This window comes from Rhincodon typus, chromosome 2 (assembly GCF_021869965.1).
Source record: "Rhincodon typus isolate 14 chromosome 2, sRhiTyp1.1, whole genome shotgun sequence".
Taxonomy (NCBI): domain Eukaryota; kingdom Metazoa; phylum Chordata; class Chondrichthyes; order Orectolobiformes; family Rhincodontidae; genus Rhincodon; species Rhincodon typus.
Genome location: NC_063333.1, coordinates 13826847 through 13845013, shown reverse-complemented (window position 1 = coordinate 13845013; position 18167 = coordinate 13826847). Strand labels below are relative to the sequence as shown.

The following is an 18167-nucleotide window of genomic DNA, read 5'->3' as shown; positions in this document are numbered from 1 at the left end:
CATGTAAATGTTTACAACTTATCATACTTTTATAGGTAGCTTTTTGGCAACAACCTTTTAAAGGCACTATCACCATACTTTAAAAAATGCAATCAACAAAGATGCTTCTGTTGGTCATGAAGTTGGGAATTTTGGATGCAGTCACTACTGTTTGGTTAAAACAGGCAGTAGACTAGTCTGGGAGTGTATAATGATGATTGTGACAAGCCAAAAGCCAAATAGTTTCCTTTGGTGACATGAAATACTGTGAACAAGGAATATCAAATGTTCTAATTTAGTTCTGGGTTTGTTGTATTAAGAGGAGGAGAAAAATCTGCAAATAGCTGGAGATATTCCAAGTTCAAGCTTTCTGAACTGGAGTTACTCTGGCACTTCAGAGAGGACAAGAGTTTCATTTGAAACGTTCTAGGAGATAACTACCCCGCAGGCAGCAAGAGTTCAGGATAGCTGTGTGGCCATCAGAAAGACATAGAAAGAGATTGGAAGTACAGCAGTCTTGAGTGTATGTTGCAATCAGCAGTTACTCAGTTTTAAGCGACTGTTGGGAGTAACAACCCTAAAAGGCTGCCAACCAGACCATGGTGCCAAGGGGACAGAAAGGTAAAAATGTGGTGTTATCAGATGCTGTATGGTATGTGGCCTCAAAAGACACCATAGAGTGCCTGCAGAATATTCATCTAAAATGTTTGGAGGGAGCTGCAAATTATGGTACATGTTGGTACCAGCATCATAGAACAGGATCAGTTTCTGCCGTCAGATTTTCAGAAGTTTAAGGTGGTAATCTTGCAATTGCTCCCAGTACCAATCACTAAGTCAGCAAAGGTCAGTGGATGGCTTGAAGCATGATACATAAGGGGATGGCTTCAGATACTGCAACATGTTAAAATTGATAAGGTGGTGATATTAAATAGGATGTATGTACTTGAGTGTTGATAAGGCACCAAAACTAGATAGAATGCAGCCAAAGAGACTGTGGGCGGGAGCAAGAGTGGAAATTGTTGGGACACCAACTGTAATTTTCCAGTTTTCTTTAGATACAGGAGTGATTTCAGAGGGCATGATGACTTGAATGCGACACGGGTGTAAATTTAACTACAGGCCAGCCAGCTTTAACCTCTGGTGCAGAAGCTTCCAGTAATCATAACTTAGGACATCATTAATAATCACTTGGCCAATTGTGGGTGAATTAAGGAAAGTCAGTTTGGACTTGAGAAAATTGTGTTCGATGAACTTGCTGGGGACTTTTGATGAGGCAACAGAGAATGCTGTTGATGTTACTGTACAGGATTCTAGATGACAACTGATAAAGTTCTGTGCAGCAGACTTATGACTAAATGTCGGAGCTCACTGAATAAAAGGGGGCTGTAGCAACATAGAGACAAAACTAGCAGAGTGGCAGAAAATTGAGTGATGGTCAGTGGATGTTTTTCGAGCTTGAGGATATATATAGCTCTTCGCCAGAGGTCAGTGTTGGGATCCTTGCTTTTCATAATACATTTTAATGATCTAGACCTTGTTGTAAAGGGCACTAATTCGGAATTTGAGACCAATGTGAAAATTCGAAGCATTGTGAACTGTGGGGTGAAATGTTTTGAACAGACATGGTCAGATTAATGGAATAGCCAGCCAAAGTGGCACATGACACTTTTCTGCGTTAAATTTTGGTTGATACATAGAACTTTGAACACAGAACAGTACAGCACAGTACAAGCCCTTCGGCCCACGATGTGCCGAACTTTTACCCTAATCCTTGGTCTATCCCACCCCCCCCCCCCCCCCATTTTATACTATCATCCATATGCCTATCTAATAGCTGCTTAAATGCCCCTAATGAGGCTGACTCCACTACCCTCTCCGGCAATGCATTCCGTGCCCCGACCACTCTGAGTAAACAACCTACTTCTGACGTCTCCCCTATATCTACCTCCACTCACTTTAAAACTATGCCCCCTTGTAATAGCTACCTCCACCCTAAGAAAAAGTCTCTGGCTGTCCACTCTATCTATACCTCTGATCATTTTGTACACCTCAAATCATGTACACCTGTACATCATGGTAGAAAGAACATGGAGTATAAACTAAAGTGGTACAATTGTAAATGACCCACAGGAATAGAGCAACCTGGATACTTAAGTCATTGAAAGTGGCAAGACAGATTGAGAAAATGCTTAATAAAGCGTACGGCTTCCTAGGCTTTATTAATGGGGCATTAATAGGAGCAAGGAAATTATATTACACTTGTACAGAATGTAGACTCCACCTCACCCTGCGTATTGTGCCCACTCTGAGCACCACAGTTTAGGAAAGATGTGAAGGCATTAGAGTGCAGAAGGTTCACGAATGGTTCCAGGGACATGTAGCAACAATTATGTAGACTGGAGAGTTTGGAACTGCTTTGCTGGCAGAATAAAAAGTTGAGATGACATTTGGTAGAGGTATTCAGAAATACCATGGGTTTGCAGACAGGTAGATGGCAGGATCAAGAGCAAACGAGCACAGTGAGTGGTTAGGATTTGGAATGCAGTGCCCAAAGTGTGGTGAAAGCTGGTTCACTTCAGATACCCAGTGTGGGGATTGGATTGTTATCTGAAAAAGTAGAATCTGCAGGACTATGGGGAGAAAATGGAGGAATAGCACCAAGCAAATTGTTTGAACAGAGAGCCAGCGTGACATGAATAGCCTCTTTGTGTGCATGTAACCATTCTGTGATCTTAGTGTTTGGATTGAATTTCTTCTTCGATGTGCATTTTTGGGGGGAGAAAAAAAAATGTATAGAAAGGGGGAATAGCAACTGGACAGGAGAAAGCCAGAGCCTTAGGTCCAGATGTATGCAGACTAGGAGCTATAAAAAATAATCTATGGAATTGGCAGAGTTCTTAAGAGTACCTTTTTAGGAATCTACTGAGATGAGAAACTTGTTCAGCAGTAGTTAGCCTGTGGAACTCAATGCTGTGGAGGCCAAGTCATTGAATGTTTAATGACATAGATTCTTGATTGGTAAGGCAATCAAAAGTTCTGGGGAGAAGGCAGGAGAATGGAGTTGAGAAACTTATTAGACGTGATCAAATGACGGAGCAGACTCAATTTGCCGAATGGCTTTAATTCTGCTTCTATATCTTAGTCTTCTGGTCTGACACCTCCATGGTTCATTTTCCTGAATTCTGTATTTCAGTGGAATAAACATCACTGCCTTTGTCATTTAGATTTTAACTTTCTTTTGTACTCTCCGTTGTCACTCACCGTGGGCTGCATTTTATTGCCCTGTGCTCAGCTATCCTGAGGTCATAGTGGACTTCCTACTATCTCTTACTCTTTGAACCATTGGTTAACTCTCTAACCAGGAAGACTTATCACTCAATCTGTTGAGCATCTCTGTAATTGTTAAGCATTGTTCATGCTAGCTAATAGCAGGCAGGGAGGAATGAAAACTGTTTTTCATGCCTCGGAGTCTGTGCACTTTCACCTCCTTTACAAAAAAAAACCACAGGGTCATGAATACAACCCAGTCAATCTCTCAAACCAGCCTTCCATCTATATTTTCCACTGCCTTGGGACAGCAACCAGTATAATCAAAAGACTCCTCCCACACTGGTAATATTGTTTTCTATCCTCTTCCATCAGGCAGAAGATATAAAAGTTTGAATCCATGTACAAATACATTCGAGAACAGCTTCTTCCCCACTGTTATCAGATGTTTGAATGGACCTCTGAAATGAAAATTCTGATCTCAACCCTCTCGTGTGTGCTGCCCCGCCCCCCCTCGCGCGCCCCGCCCCCCCCCCCCCGCCCGTCCCCCCCCCCCCCCCGCCGTGCGTGCCGCCCCCTGCCTGTCTCTCTCTCTTCAGCCGTACTGCATTCTGCCCTCTGCTTTGCTACCCTGACGCACTTTGTATGGTACAAACTGCCTGTATAGCGCACAAAATGACACGTTTCACTGTATCTCGGTACAATGAATCAATCAAGCTTCTAATGCCTAGTTTTAAATGCAGCGAAGAGTTTGTGATAAAACAAATTGTGTCCTCCAAACTTGGTGTTCCACTGATAGCGCTGACCTACTCCAGTTTTTTTTGTATCTTTTAATACTGCAGAACTAATTTTGCATCTGGTCGTTATCTTTCATTTGGGCAGCAACACCATCATTTTTGTTTCAATACTAGCTTGTGGAGCATTACTGCTGAGTTGACGTGATTGAAAGGTCATACCCCCTCATCAACAACAATACATTTGAATTAATGAAAGAATATTAGCAAATCCCGTAAAATTAAAGATCCTTTCATTGTTGAGAGGTTTTGTGTATCACCAGCACTCAACTGCAGCATTATTATAAACGACTGCAAAATACTATGTACTGTGACATAATTATTCCACACATATGAAGTAAACAATTAGGTTCATGTACATAGTCTAAAAATTTTCCAGGCATCCAAATTCCTACATTTGATCATATTTTAGTCCATTATCCACAGTTCTCATTGAATTGATGAGGCACTCAATTGGGTGAGACATCAAGAGAAATAACCTCTGAGAAATTGGCAGATAGAATTCATGATCCAAATGGTGCACTCTGCTCGGGTTGGTGATTTCAATTTATCCCACATGTTTATGTAAATTCAACTCTCTCAAACCATGTTTGTAATGTAAATGGTGCTTTTGCACAAAGTCTCATTCATACTGAGGAGATGCACTGAAAGATAGTGGGAGAGAGAAACCTTGGTTGAGATAACAAGGTGAAGAGTTGGATGAACGCAGCAGGCCGAGCAGGAAGGCAGACGTTTCGGGCCTCGACCCCTCTTCAGAATTTGGTTATGCATAGATAAAACGTAGCTTGTGTCTATTAGCAACTGATTAGTTTTTAATTTCTTTAAGATCAAGGCGCTTCAACATTTGCATCAATTTATTTATGTTCCAAGAAGTATAATGTTAAAAGAGCAGTCATGTGATCAGGGCATCTGTCAGTTGTCCTTTTGAATGACCTCCTTGATCAGAAAGGTGATGCTTAGTCATTTTTATTTAGTTGATTTTGTCTTGATGCATATCATAGGTCAAGGAGCTGCTTTTTTATTATTTGTAGATGTCTCTATTTCTCTTCAAAAATATTTTGTGAATTATCGAATGCGTCCTCAGTCTCTTGTTTTGTTTCATGGTTGGGTACAGTGGTAAATATGACTGTGAACCAAAAACCTGGTCATTGTAGGCTGCAATGCACTGTGTAGTTGTAAATTGGAAATGCCTCTGCCTACTGCTTTGCGTTCACAATCAAAACGGCATTCCAGCCAAAAGCTCTTCCACCTTTTTATAATTTAAACTATAGTTCTAAATTGGGCGAGTGAGGTTCAAGATGTAGAAAAGTCTGGAAGTGCACAACTGATTGAAAAGCAGGTTGATGTTTTTGATGCAGATTCTTCACTGATTTGTTTTTCAAAAGTCTCTTAAATGCCAGTCTACATTGAGCAGTTTGTCATTTTTATTTTAGATTATCAGCATTTGTCTCTTCTAACAATTATTTTTAAAGTTATTGACACTGACAATGATGAAACCATAGAAATGCCAGATTAAGAAATGGGGCTCCACTAAATTTACATTTTTCTCATTTTTATGCAGAAAATGGACTGTTCAGGACTGAATTGTTATAATTTTATCTACATGCATCTCTCCTCTGGCAGATTGATTTTGTTTTTTAAGAAAGTTCATTGGAAGTGGCAGTTTTAGTTTCTTAACCTCATACACGTCTTTTATCACAGTTTTGATTTTGCAATTTATTTATTAAAAACTTCATAGCTTCCAAGAAAGAATCTTGTCCTGAGCTTTCTCCTTTTTGTTGCATTTTAGTATCATGTTTAGTAGTTAAGTTTATTTTGCTGGGGGTTTCCCCAATTACATCTTTTTTCACCTACCATATCCTAGGGCATGTGGGCGACAAATGCCATGAGTTCCCCTTCCTGGTCTACAGGCAGTTATGAATTTCGGGAGAGTATGGTAAAAACAAAGCAACCTCAGAGCACCATTTGGAACATCAAAGTGGTAATTCATATTATTTCCGATTTATATTCCTTTACTGTTTTCATTTAGCTTGGGTCTTTCTGTTGTATCTGATAAGGCAGTAGTTTGTTTTCTTTTATTCATTCAGCCATCTCATATGACATGTATTGTAGCCACTCTGCATTGGAGAAGTTGATTTTTCCTTCAAAAAGTAGTGCTGCTTTGAACAGATGATATGTTTGCACCCTGCCTCTCCTCATTTCCCCTCCTCCGCAATAAAAGGAACAGTTCTGCATATGATGCAATACAGGTTGTAGAATCAATGCTCCTGTTGTAGCTTTTTCACCCAAACCACATTTGTTTCAAGCACAACTTTTGTTGGGATTTTGAAATTTTCAAATATCGCTTCTTGAACCATATTGCCAATTCTTGTTTGCCAGTTGACGACAGTATACTGATTTGGGTTTACACCCTTGAAAGGATTAATTTTCCACTGTTGACCTTTCATCATTTGGTCCTGGAATATTCTCAATATTCATTTCATACAGTACATTTCATTTAGAAAAGTCAGGTGAAACTTCTATGTGGTTAATGCAGCTCCCGAGCACTGGATGAAGTAGACTGTATGGAGTCAACAGCAGTAAAACAGACCATAGACCTAACTTGTCTATTCATGTTCATACACATGAGCCTCCTTCCAGCATTCCTCATCTAACCCTATAAGTGCAACCTCTGTCCCTTTCCCCCTCGTGCTTATCTAGCTTCCCTTTAAATGGAACAATATTACATCTTTCTCAGTTCCTCATGATCCCTAAGAAATTTAATCAGGGATTTAACCATATTTCTTTTCAAGCCAGGTTAGTGTTTTGCACTTTCTTCCCACTGTCCCAAGTAGAGTAGTTTCTCCTGGATTTGTTTTTGGGTTTATGAATGATTTTTAAATGTGTTACCTCTGGGTTTGGGCAGTCATTCATGTAGAAATATTTTCTTGACATGTACACTATTATTGTCTCAAAGCCTTCTACCAGGTACTCTTTCTCACATCACCCTTAGTCTATTAATCAGACTGGTTAAAATATCTTTACCCCGTGGCACTAAATTGTTTGCTTTTGAAATCTGTGTCAGTTCTCCAAGATCCTTTCCAGACCAGTACCTGTTAATACTATATGTTTTATCATATAAACTGTAACTTTCATAAGTTTGAAATTGCTCTCAAGTTCAGTTTGTTACAGCCTTATTTGCTGAATACCTACTGTAAGTGTTAGGATATCTAAATTAAATACTCTGTGCAGAGAAAGAACTCTTGTTGCAATTTTACCATGAATTCCAGCTCCAATTCAGGTAGGGAATTGGACTGAAGCGTATAGTGTCACAGGCTAGATAAATCCAACATAGAATCTACTTGGAATTCAAGCTCATCTATTAGTATTCATCCATGATAAGAAGCATGGTCCATGTGAACAAGACCTGAGCAGATTAAGACGAAGGCCGACTGAGTACTGACTATACTCTTGGAAATTCTATGCAAAGAGGTATTTTAACTGGGGCTTGCTGCAAGATTAAAACTCTCCAGAGTGAGAGGTGAGTGGAAGAGAATAAAAGGCATGATTGAGAAGCTTACCTGCACTGTGACCAGTGGTGGAGTAATATCACAAATCATAACATGATGCGAGTGCTGAAAAAAAAGAAGTTAATTGGTAAATATTCCTAGTCTTTAAAGTAAAAATAAGGTCTTCGGGTTGTGTTTAAGTCTCCAGTGTTTTTCTTTCTACTTAAAAATAACTGCTTTATTATTATGTTGATATTGGTGATTTTTTTTCTTTTTAGTTTCATAAAAACAATATATCATTAGTGAAGTATAAAGAGCAGGGAATTTAGAGTCATTAATTTATAAGTTAAATCAAATAGAACAGTGATGTGGTGCTGCTGTATCATGTGGAATCTGATGGCCACTGATGTGCTCCAGAACAAATGCAACTGCAACAAGAGTTTGCAGCTCAAGGAACTTAAGATTCAAGCTCGAGCCAGATCTGCAGACATTGCACCACATTAGGGAAGGGGCAAGTTACCTGGACACTTTGCTCTAGCAGGCAGTCACACCCCCTCCGACTGCGTAATTCAGTTTTGGTCTGTGATCAGAGAAAGGAGAGTGTGACTGCAGGTGAGGCTGTTATGTGGACCCAGGGGTTATAATTGAGTAGCCTTGGCTCCTGCAATTGTTCGTTAGTTGTGAGGTCCTTGCGACCTGTGGGGACTGCAGTGAGATTGAGCAAACTGACCACAACACCTTGGCAGATGGAGTCATTAAAGTGTGGGGTGGAAATAGGGATGTAATTTTGGTAGGCACTGTATAATTAGAAGGCTAGGTAATGTTCTGTGGACTTGTCAGCAGGAGTCACAAAGGCTGTGTTGCCTGCACGTTGTCAGGGTTAAGAACATCTTGGGGCTGAAGAAGAAGTTGGAAAGGGAGGAAGGGATCATAGAATCATACAGTGCAGAAGAGGCCCTTCAGCCCATCAAGTCTGAATTGTCACGCAAGAAACCCCTGACTTACAACCTAATCCTATATACCAGCACTCAGCACATAGATTTGAATGTTATGATGTGCCAAATTGTCATCCAGGTGCTTTTTAAAGAATGAGAGACCACTTGCCTCTACCACCCTCCCTGGCAGCACTTTCCAGACGTCGGCACCCTATGGGTAAAAAAGAGGTTTTTCTGACGGCCCCCCCAAACCACCTGACTCTCATATTAAACCTGTGTTCCCTTGTGACTGACACTTCAACTAAAGGGAACAGCTGCTCCTTAGCCAGTCATACCCCTCACAAGCATGTACACCTCAATCAAATTGCCCCTTAGTCTTCTCTGCTCCAACAGAAACAACCGAAGCCTGTCGAACCTTTGCTTATAAGTTGAATTTTCCATTCCAAGCAGTATCTTGGTGAATCTCCTCTGCGTTCCTCCAGTGCAATTACATCCTTCCTGTAATGTGGCAACCAGAACTACACACATTACTGTAGTCATGGTCTCACCAAAGTGCTGTACAACTGCAACATGACTTCCCTGCTTTTGTAATCTAGGTCTCAATTGATATAGGTGTGTTCCATATGCCTTTTTACCACCTTGCTAACATGCCCTGCTGCCTTAAGAGATCTATGAACAAACACTCCAAGGTCCCTTTGTTCCACAGAACTTCGTTGTGTCAGACCATTCATTGAATACTTCCTTGTCAAATTATTCCTTCCAAATCTCATTTTTCAGGGTTAAATTCCATTTGCCACATATCTGCCCATTTGACCATCCCATTTACATAAGAACATAAGAAATAGGAGCAGGAATAGGGCATCCAGCTCTGCCATTCAGTAAGAACATGGCTGATCTTTTCGTGGACTCAACTCCACTTACCTGCCCGCTCATCATAACCTTTAACCTTACCTAGTGCACCATGTAACTTGTATGCCTTACTCTGTCCAAGTTTTTGTTTTCATCTATGAACTGTATGTCCTTTTTTATTATGATCTGCCTGTATGGCTTGCAAACAAAGCTTTTCGCTGTACTTAAGTACACGTGACAATAAATCAAATCAATTAATCGAGAATTTGCCCAGGTGAACAATACTGAAGCAGTCAATTCACCATGCACGCAAGCAGGTATCGATGCAAACAGTCTGAACTATATTAGGAAACAAATTAATTCCCTTATTGTTCAAAAATCTATCTTTGCCATAAAAACATTCAACAAGGAAGCCTCAACTGCTTCACTGGGCAGAGAATTCCATAAATTCACAACTCTTTGAAGAAGTTCTTCCTCAACGCAGTCCTAAATCTGCTCCCCCTTATTTTGAGGCAATGCCCCTTAGTTCTAGTTTCACCCACCTATGGAAAGAACCTCCCTGTTTCTCCCCTATCTGTTCCCTTCTTAGTCATAGGGGACTTGACTGGGTAGATGTAGAAAGTTTCTTTCTCCTTGTGGGAGAGTTTAGGACCGGGGGCATCAGAATAAAACGTTGCGCATTTAAAAGCTATCTTCAGAAAAGAAATTCCTCTGTATCTGTGAAATTCTTGACTGCATAGGACTGTCGAGTCTGGCTTGTTAACATTTATTCAAGGTGGAAATGACAGATTAGTTCCCTTCCTGATTAACAAAAGTGATAAGAAAAAGGCAGAAAAGTAGATTTAAGGATTATTAGATCAGCCATGATCCCATTGGATGATGGAACAGATTTGATGGGTTGAATGGCCTACTTCTGATCCTGCATCTTATTGTCTTAATTGCTAAAGTTCAGAAGTCCAAATCTGAACAAGTTGCTGAAGTGTATTTGTCCCATTTAACCCTGTGGAAATGGTTATTCACTGCACTTTTGGCATAGTCATAAACACTGCAAGGTCTGCTTGAGTTACAGTTCGGATGAGTACAGAAAAGGGAATTGATTTGCAGTTAAACCCTATCCCACTGACATCTAGTTCATTGCTGAAACATTTGTCTCTGTTGTTGTGTACAGTATTTTTGGTGCATGGATGTCTCTTGCCCTCGACAATGATTACGGCTACTGTAGCACCCTGATGTGGAAATAACTTTCAGTGAGAAAGCTACATGGAATCTTCCCAAACTTCAAAATGGCATTTTTTGTACCACCTCTTCCTTCATCTCTGATCAAGGTTTATTGGAAAAATGTACTGCCCTGGGATAGTATCCTACATCCCGGACCACAAAGATGTTAGGTTTGAATGTAAATCAAAATGGAATTTTGACCAGACTAATCAGAAGAACACCACATTTCACCTCATGTTTTCCAACGTTATACTCAGCCTGCCAATTTTTTTTGCTCACTCACTTAACCTAACTATATCCCTTTGCAGATTCCCTACCTCCTCATGACTTTCCCAGTTACTTTTGTGTTATCAGAGCATTTAGCTACCACACTTTATGTCCTCTCATTGTTCTCGGAACCAGTATGTCACAGTATTCAATGTATTTGCACCAACGCTCGATGCAGTAGCTGAGGAAAAGAAGGAATTCTATTCCAGCCTTGACCGATCTCTCTCAGGTCTCTGCAGTGGACAAGCTAATTGTCCTTGGCAACTTCAACGCCAGAGTCGGTAAAAGTGGAACCAATGGGGTGATGTGATTGGGGAAAGAGCGAATAGGGAAGCAAAACTCCACACCCTTCTGACCAAATGCCACAAACGCAACATGCTCATCACCAACACACTTTTCAGCCATAGGGACAAATACAAGACAATGTAGCAGCACCCACGCTGTAAACTCTGGCACCTCTTTGACTATGTCATCATCATAGCAAGGGATTGGGAAGACGATAAAATTACCAGTGCCATGACAGGAGCCGACGACTGCTGAGCGGACCATTGCCTGAGCCGAGCCAGAATTAACATAAATATGGTATCGCTACAACGGAGACAACACTGCAAAACGTTCAACATTTTGAGGCACTCAAAGACCTGGAAAAAATAGACTCAAACAACGAGTTCCTCTCCACAAATCTAGCGACCCACAGTGACATCGAGTCGCAGGACTCCCAACAGCCTCTGGTCCACCCTCAAGATCACCATCATCAATGCCTGCAAAAACTCGGTTAGTCACTCAAACAAGAAACACCAACACTGGAAAAGCTCAGCAGGTCTGGCAGCATCTATGAAGGAAAAAAAATCAGAGTTAACTGAGTTCTGAGGAAGGGTCACTGGACCCAAAATGTTAACTCTGATTTCTTTCTTCACGGATGCTGACAGACCGGCTGAGCTTTTCCAGCAACTTCTGTTTTTGTTCCTGATTTTATAGCATCTGCAGTTCTTTCAGTTTTTAGACACCAACACGGGTTGATCAGAATGATCAAGAGATCCAGAACTGTTAAGGCGAAGATAAAACAACAACCGCACTCGGAAGAGAAAGACAGGCCTGCAGGCAACTGATAGCTGAGGTTCAACAACAAACCCGTGACATAAACAACAGGTGGTGAGTGCAGAAAGCACTCGGAGCGCAACGAATGGCTGACAACCATGACGTGTTATCAAGACCACTTACGGACCAAACACCCAAGGCCCCATTCCATTGCTGGCCAAGGATGAAGTGACTCTTATCAAAGATAAAGAAGCCATCAAACAACGCTAGGGGGAGCACTTCAGAGACCATCTCAATCAGGGCTCTGTCATCGATCTGAGCAACCTTGAACGCATCCAAACATGCTACACCCCATGAGCTCGGCAACACCCCAGCCTTGCACAAAGTAGAGACTGCCAGCTGCCAGTTTAAGAACAACAGTTAGAGCAGATGGTATCCCTGCTGACGCATTGAAATGTGGAGGCAAAGAGCTCCTGCTGTAGCTACGTGCCCTTGTCTGCCTTATTTGGAAGGAGGAAAGAATCATGGGAGAGCTCCGAGATGCCACAATTGTGAGCATTTTCTAAAAAAGGTAACAAGTCTGACTATGGTAACTACAGGGGAATTTCCCTGCTGTCACCTGTTGGAAAATTCATTGCCAAGATCCTCCTCCGTTATCACCTCCCTGTTGCTGAGGAACTCCTCCCAGAATTGCAGTGTGGCTTTCGGATATGAAGGGACACAACTGGCCGCACGACAGCTGTGGGAGAAATGCAAAGATAAGAACGTACCCCTGTGCATGGTCGTCTTCGACCTTACAAAGTCCTTTGACACAGTCAGGAAGCATTGTGTAGTGTTGTTCTCCACTTTGGTCACACCATGAAGTTTGTCACCATCCTTCGCCTGCTCCATGATGACATGGAAATCATAATGACAAATGGCTTCACCACCAACCCATTCCCCGTTTGGACTGGTGTCAAACAGGGCTCTGTTATCACCCCTACATTGTTCCTGATCTACCTCACTGCAGTGCCTCACTTCAGTGCCTCACTTCACTACCGAAAAGCTTCCCGCTAGAGTGGAGCCAACTTAGAGAATGAGTGGGAAATTTTTCAGCCTCCCGTCACCTTCAAGCCAAAACTAAAGCCACCCCAACCAGTGTTGTCAAGCTGCAGGACACATGATGCTTGCTTATATGCAATCTGAGGATGTACTCCAGATCATCACCAACACCTTTGACAGAGGCATATGATAGCCTCGCCCTGAACATCCACAAGATTGAGGCCCTCCACCAAGCTGGCCTGGCATTGTGGAGTGATCATCAAGGTCCACAGGGAGTCCTTAGAGAATGTTGACCATTTCCAATACTTCCAAAGTGTCTGGTCAGCCAAAGCAGCTGTCGACGAATAGACCTTTCGGTCACCTGAGGACAACAACATCAGATCTGACATCAAGACCATGGTTTACAGAACTGTGGTGGTTACTGCCCTCCTATATTGCTCTGAGACGTGGACTGACTACAGCAGACACCTCAAGGCGCTGGAGCAGTACTACCAATGCTGCCGGTGCAAGATCCTGCAAATCTGCAGTGAAGAAATTCACACCAACACCAGCATCCTTGACCAGGCCAGCATCCTCAGCATTGAGGTACTGATCACCCTTGATCAGCGGTGATGGGCTGGGCACATCATCCGCGTGACTGACAAGAGACTCCCCAAGCAGGTGCTTCAAAGTGGGGCCCAGATGGACAGAGGAACTGCTTCAGTGATACCCTAAAGGCCTCGCCGGCGAAGTGCGTCATTCCCACAGATACCTCGGAATCATTGGTCCAAGATCATCTAAAGTGGAGGAGCATCCCGGAAGACATTGAGCCCCTCGACTTGCTGTAGGGAAAAAGCAGAAGCCAGGCAAAAGGACAGTGCTGCCACACCAAAGGCCCACCCACTCCTTCCCACAACCACCTTCTACTCTAAGTGTAACAGAGCCTGCAGAAGCCACATTGGTATATACAGCCCCCTACAGACTCAGCCTGCAAGTGGAAGAGAATCATCATCATGATGAGATTATAAACAATTGTGGCACTTCAGTAGTTACAACCTGTCAACCCAAAAACACATCTCACTGTCAGTCTCCCATTAGTTAACCAGTCCTTTATCCATGCCATTTAGTTACTTCCTCCAAAATGAGCTCTTATTTTGTATAATAACCTTTGATATGGCATTTTATCAACTTTTGTAATTCCAAGTACATCTCATCACTTTATTCATTCTGCTTTTTATTTCCTCAAATAACTCTTAAATTCTTTTGAAATTCTATTTCGTGAATTTTGATTCTGCCTAATCCCATCATAATTTTCAAAATATTCTGCCATAAACCAACCTAGCTATAGAATCAAGCAATTACCCTTTTACTGGCCTACAATTTCCTGCTTTCTGCCTCTGACCTTACTTGAATAAAGGATGTTTTTCAGTCTGCTGGGACCAGAATCTTGAGGAATTTTGTAAGGGTATGTTCAGGGTCTCTATTTCCGCAGCTGCTACTTTTAAAACCTGAAATAGAGGCCATCTGGTCTTGGGGACTTGTCACAATATCAGTCTAATAGTTTTCCTAGCTTCTTTTTCCTGGTTTTGGAAAAACTGCTTTTCCTCCCCCCTTACCCTTGTTGATTTTCAAGTATTTTTGGGAGGTTGCCTGAGTAGTCTTCAGTGAAAATGGCCACACCACTGCCTGTTTCTGCCTTTTCTTTGTTTTCCATTATTAATTCCAAGACTGCATCTCTGGATTAACAACTCAAACTTTAATTACTCATTCCCCTTTTTAATACTTAAGGAAACCTTTCCTTTTTTTTTTTTGGAGCTAGCTTTCTCTCATCATCTAATCCTTCCTCCTTCATTCATTTTTGAGTTAGTATTTGTGGTTTCTTAATCTGTTCAGTCTTCTGACCTGCCACTGATGTTCTCAAAATTGTACAGTAATTTTTCAATTTGTTACTATTCTTAATTTCCGTATTTAATTACGGATGGTACAGTCTTCTCAAAATGTCTTTTCCACTGTGATAAATCGTTGTGAGCTATTTAATAATATCTTAAATGTCTGCCATTGCATTGCTACTGGTTTTTTTTTTAACATAGTTTCCAGTTCATTCTGCATTCGTATCCATCATTTGAGTTTGTTAACTATAAAGATCTTGGCTCCTTATACCACTAGGCTGCGGTCTGTCACTGGTCTGTTAATCCAGAGACCCAGATAATGTTCTGGGGACCCGGCTTTGAATCCTGTCATGGCAGATGGTGGAATTTGAATTCTTAAAAAAAAGAAATCTGGAATTAAGAGTCTACTGATAACCATGAATGAATCTGTCGTTGATTGTCAGAAAAACCCATCTGGTTTACTAATCCCCTTTAGGGAAGGAAACTGCCATTCTCACGGGGTCTGACCTACATATGATTCCAGGCCCACGACAATGTGGTTGACTCTTAACTGCTATCTGGGCAATTAGCTTAGCCAGTGATGCCCTCATCCCTTGAATGAATAAAGAAAAAAACAATGTATTTTTGGTGATGCAACTGATGTAGAGTGCTACTTTAGACTCTCAAAGAGCCAGTCTTTTTGGCCTTACCTACTGTCAAGTTTTCAATATCATTTAAAATCATTGTTCCAATTTTGATCATTAATACCATATTCTGTGTTTTGAGGTATTCTGTTTGGCATTTATCTTCAGAATAGTTCTGTTCTGTCAGTAAAGTTGCAGATTATAATTCCATCCTGACCAGGCAGACAATATTGTCTGAATTTTCTCTTGTTTCAAGCCACAAATGGAAATACACTTTGAGGGAATCATGAGTATGCTAACTACATTGCTGGCCAGGATATAGAAAGTTTTTTGTATCTGAGGCTTTATGAGGAATTCCTGGTATCTGTTGTTTTCCTGGTTAGGAGTTACATCTGTGCTTTTTGTTACCTAATTCATAACTGTACTTACGAAGCGCAGGAGACTGTTGTACAAGGACACCCAGGTCTCATTGCACATGCCCCTCTCTTAATTTATAGCCATTCTGATAATCTGCCTTCCTGTTTTTGCTACCAAAATGGATGATCTCACATTAATGAACATTACACTGCAGCAGTCATGCATTTTTCCACTCACTCTGCTTATCCATATTGCCCTGTAGCATTTCTGCATCCTCTTCACAGCTCACCCTCCCACCCAGCTTTGTGTCATCTGCAAACCTGGTGGTTTGCATTTAGTTCCGTCATCTAAATCATTACTATGCCAATACTTGGAGACTAAGTACTGATTCCTGTGGCATCTATTAATCACTGCTTGCCATTCAGAAAGAAACCCATTTCTTCCTACCCTTTGTTTTCTGTCTGCCAATCAGTTTTCTACCCATCTCATTACACTACCCCCAAACCCATGTGTTTTAATTTTACTAGTCCCTTAAGTGGGACTGTTGAAAACCTTCTGAAAGTCCAAATAAACAACATCCAGGGGGTCTCCCTTGTCATTCCTACTAGTTACATCCTCAAAAAATTTCAGTGTATTTGTCAAGTGTGATTTCACTTCTGTAATTCCAAATTGACCCTGTCTCATCCTGTCACTACTTTGCAAATGCTCAGCTAATAATTTTTATAATGGACTCTGGCATTTTCCCATGACTGACATCAGACTGAGTGGTCAATAATTTCCAGTTTTCTCTCTGCCTCCCTTCTTAAATAGAGGGATTAAAATACCTGCCCTCCAATCTGCAGGAGCTGTTCCAGAATCTCTGGAATCTTGGAAGATGACCATCAATGCATCCATTTTTTTCTATGGCCACTTCCTTAAGTGTTCTGGAATGTAGATGATCAGGGTCTAGGGATTTATCAGCATTCACTCCCCATCAATTTCCCCTACGCCATTTCCCTGCTAATACTGATTTCCTTCAGCTCCTTCTTCTCACTAAACCCTGTGTTCCCAGACATTTCTAGTATGTTATCCGTGTTCTTTATTGTGAACATAGAACCAAAGTATGTATTTAGCTGGTCAACCATTCCTTTGTTCCCTGTTACAAGTTCCCTGATTTCTGACTACAAGAGACCTATACTTGTCTGCAGCAATCTTTTTCTCTTCATATTTTACAGAAATATGATCAGAGGTATAGATGGAGTGGACAGCCAGAGACTTTACCTCCACCCTAGGAAAGTTATTACAAGGGGGCATAGTTTTAAAGTGAGTGGAGGTAGACATAGGGGAGACGTCAGAGGTAGGTTCTTTACTCGGAGAGTGCTAGGGGTGTGGAATACATTGCCGGAGAGGGTAGTGGAATCGGCCTCATTAGGGGCATTTAAGTGGCTATTAGATAGGCATATGGATGATAGCATAAGGTAGGGGTGGAGGTTAGATAGACCTTAGGATTAGGGTAAAAGTTCGGCACAACATTGTGGGCCAAAGGGCCTGTACTGTACTGTACTGTTCTATGTTCTATAAACTTTTACGGTATGTTTCCCACATGCTTACTCCCTCGTGTTCTTTATTTTCTCCTTTTTAATCACCTTCCCCCGCCACCACCACCTTGCTAAATTCTGAAATTCTCCCACTCCCAAGGTCTGTTCTTTTCAGGCCAATTTGATTGCCTCTCCCTTGGTTCTAATACGATCTCTAATTTCTCTTGTAAGCTATGGTTTGGCCACCTTACCTGTTTTACTTTTGTGCCAGACAGAAATGAATCATTGATGCAGTCCACCGTGCGCTCTTTGAATTTTCACCATTGCCCTTCTACGGCCTTCCCTTTAATGTTCCCCAATCTATCATCGCCAACTCGTGCCTCATACCATTGTAGTTTCCTCTTTTTAAATTCACAACCCTCATTGTAGAATCAACTGCATCACTCTCTTTTGAATTCTGTCATGATCACTCATCCCCATGGACCTTGCACAGGTAGATTGCCAGTCATTCGCATTTCTCCATGTTACGTTCCATCTGTCAGACTTTGGCCTCTCTCTCAATCTGTCTGTATAGGTATGCAAATTTCTTGTATCCTCTTCCTAACATAGTTTCCTATCTATCTTGGTCACTGTATCTTGAATATCTGAACTGCACAAATTTACACTTTTTTGATCCGCCAGATTGGCTCATTGATGGGACTTGTCAGGATAAGATATTAATAGGTATTGAGGTTTTTCCGTTTGTTTCAGTTGGTTATGCTTTCACCTGTGATCCTGAGGTTGTAACTTTAAGCTCCACTTTAGATGTAAACACACAAATTAGGCTAACACTTCAATACATGACTGAGGAGGGTGTTGTGTTGCCTTGAAGTACTTATTGCAACTGATGTATTAAATCAAGGCTGCCTGACTGTACAGGTTTTTTT

The 18167-nt window shown here is 41.4% G+C and overlaps 1 protein-coding gene across 8 annotated transcripts in view; it reads left to right on the top strand.

The window, feature by feature from the left end:
- Positions 1 to 18167, top strand: part of kmt2ca (lysine (K)-specific methyltransferase 2Ca) — a 179345-nt gene that overhangs the window by 8722 nt on the left and 152456 nt on the right. For 6 of the 8 annotated variants that reach the window (XM_048606774.1, XM_048606756.1, XM_048606743.1 and 3 more), the window contains exon 3: positions 5905 to 6021. The exons of the other annotated variants lie outside the window; for them this stretch is intronic. In XM_048606774.1, coding sequence (XP_048462731.1) covers positions 5905 to 6021 — 117 coding nt within the window. The remainder of the gene's footprint in view (positions 1 to 5904; positions 6022 to 18167) is intronic. 8 annotated transcript variants of the gene reach the window in all.